Genomic DNA, 2,415 nt, shown 5'->3' on the forward strand with positions numbered 1-2,415 from the left:
TCTCAATCATATTAATCATATTAATCTAACTAAACCGAGACAAACATTGTGTATGTAATTTTATGAAAAATTCTAACCCATTCCTCCTGACAAATCAGTTTTAACACACTATTTTTTCTGTAACTAGAATACCAATCACAGTGGTCAGCACTCTTTTACATAAGTTTGTAAGGCAAAAACTAACTCAATGTTACAAATCAAAATGAGTAACCGACAAAATTATTAACTAAAAATAATTGATTAGAACAATTATAAAGAGAGAATTGGAAAACAACGAAAATATTCAGTAATAATTGTCAAAAAGCCAAAAAATAATATTAAAATAGATTTCATCGGTAAAATATTCATTATTATTTATCAAAACAATATTGTTTTTCTATTAGAAGTATTTAGTTAAAAACAAAACGACATAATGGTACCATAAATTATTAAAGTTTGTTGTCCTGATAACTTGTTAACGAGATAACCGGACCCTATATTCAAAGCCAAGACGTATGGCTACCCCAATATCACTATAAACATACTAAATATCACACTAAATTTCTAGATTTCAAATAGGTTAAATAAATATATATATGGATTTAACCTCCCCTGAAGCTAATAATCTTTCTCTCTCTTAACTTACTCCATAAAAATAATAGAATATATATAATATACAAATAGTATATTTTATCAATCTTCTATATAACTAGGTACTATTATTACTATTTATTATAATTAAACAAAACAATTTTAATATAATTGTAAATTGCTTTAATATTCATGAAATTTTAATAAATAATTCATTTTTTTTTAAATTCACAGGTGATTCTAAAAAGAACAATTTAGTTTCAGATAGTGATGTTTCTGATGATGATGAAGAACGTTTAGCTACATCTAAGGCTAAACGTGCTATAAGTGAAACAGTTGATAGTGACAAAGAAAAAAATAAGAAACGTCTACGAGCTGCTAGTGAAGTAAATTCTGATAGTGACACTAGTGTTAAGAAATCCAATAGTCATAAGGTTAGTTCTGGAAGTGACGAAAGCGATAAATCTGATGAAGAAGGCATTACCAAGGCCAAAGAATCATCTCAAAGTGGTGACAGCGAAGAGGAACGTAAAGTTAAACGTGTGTCTAGTGAAGCTAGATCAGATAGTGATAATAGTGATGTTGAAATGAGAAGTAAGAAAAGCTCAGAACGCGGGGCCAGCGAAGCCAATTCAGACTCTTCAATCACTGATAATAGTGATCAAGAAAGCAACAGAGGTTCAGATAGTGATTAATCACGATCATTTTTACGTTTCAGCTTAAGACTTACTAGCATTTAAAGAAAACTAAAATTATAAATAATTATATTAATTTCAAATTTGATATTATAAGATTATTGAATAATATGTAATATTTATGTTATCTCTTTATCCATATTATACATCACATAAATCTGAAAACATACCTATAGTGCATGAGTACATTCTTGTATACACATTATGAATACATTAAAGTATTTAATAAATTATAGATACTATTTTACAATTTTATAATTAACTTCATAGCTTATTTTTTTTATTTGAAAATAGTATAAATTATAAAAAACATTCTAATCAAATATTCAAAAAAACAAAATTTATAAAACAATACAAGTGTCATCATAATTTTTACAAAAATATGTTCATATTACTATAAAAAATGAGTACTTTTGTAAGCTGATTAATGATAATGATGTGGTCTATCAACAACTACTCCACCATAAGCTCGTACTCCATCTCTTGACAATGTCTCCATGGTCCAAGTATTAGTGTTGGGGTCGTAAACTTCTATTGTATCAACAATAGATGATTCTCTTTCTCCGCCAAAAACATACAAAAAATCATCTAATACAGCTACTCCTATAAAAAAATAAATAAATATTATTCATAATAAAAATATAATTAAAGTTAGTCCTATAATAATTATTATTTTAGTTACCAGGCCTGTATCGAGAAAAATGCATATCAGCTATATAAGACCAAACTCCATTGCTGGGACTATAAACCTCTACACTTTTAAGATACTCTTTATTAGAGCCACCAATAGCATATATCAGACTGTTCAAAACACCTACACCAACACCGTTACGACATACCAACATGTCTGCAACTGGTGTCCAAGCGTCAAGTGTGGGATCATAATATTCCACTGATTTCAAACTTCTACTATTAGAAGCACCCCCAACTTACAAAATAAAATATAAATGTATTACAAATTAAAAATAAATAAATAATATAATTAGCCACCGCATATAAATGATTATTGAAAACACCAACACCCAGACTACTTCTCTTAATTGACATACTCGAAACCATATGCCATTTTTGAATACTGACATCAAATACCTCTACGCTATTTAACAAACCGGTGTCGTCACGTCCACCAACCTAGAATTACAAATAATAT

General features: G+C 28.1%; 2 protein-coding genes across 5 annotated transcripts in view; one reads left to right on the top strand and one right to left on the bottom strand.

The window, feature by feature from the left end:
* LOC100161171 (RNA polymerase II-associated factor 1 homolog) overlaps positions 1-1,430 on the top strand; it is a 9,360-nt gene extending 7,930 nt beyond the window's left edge. Inside the window, exon 11 of the mRNA XM_029491808.1 lies at positions 805-1,430. Within this exon, the coding sequence (XP_029347668.1) occupies positions 805-1,265 (461 nt within the window). The 3' untranslated portion in view covers positions 1,266-1,430. The remainder of the gene's footprint in view (positions 1-804) is intronic.
* Positions 1,431-1,523: 93 nt separating this feature from the next.
* Positions 1,524-2,415, bottom strand: part of LOC100168015 (ring canal kelch homolog) — a 4,982-nt gene continuing 4,090 nt past the window's right edge. For 2 of the 4 annotated variants that reach the window (XM_016808136.2, XM_016808135.2), the window contains 2 exons: positions 2,315-2,396; positions 1,524-1,868 (listed from right to left, as the gene is read on the bottom strand). In XM_016808136.2, coding sequence (XP_016663625.1) covers positions 1,690-1,868; positions 2,315-2,396 — 261 coding nt within the window. In that variant the 3' untranslated portion in view covers positions 1,524-1,689. The other 2 variants (XM_008189448.3, XM_029491810.1) reach the window with 2 other exon arrangements.

Source organism: Acyrthosiphon pisum, chromosome A3, assembly GCF_005508785.2.
Source record: "Acyrthosiphon pisum isolate AL4f chromosome A3, pea_aphid_22Mar2018_4r6ur, whole genome shotgun sequence".
NCBI lineage: Eukaryota > Metazoa > Arthropoda > Insecta > Hemiptera > Aphididae > Acyrthosiphon > Acyrthosiphon pisum.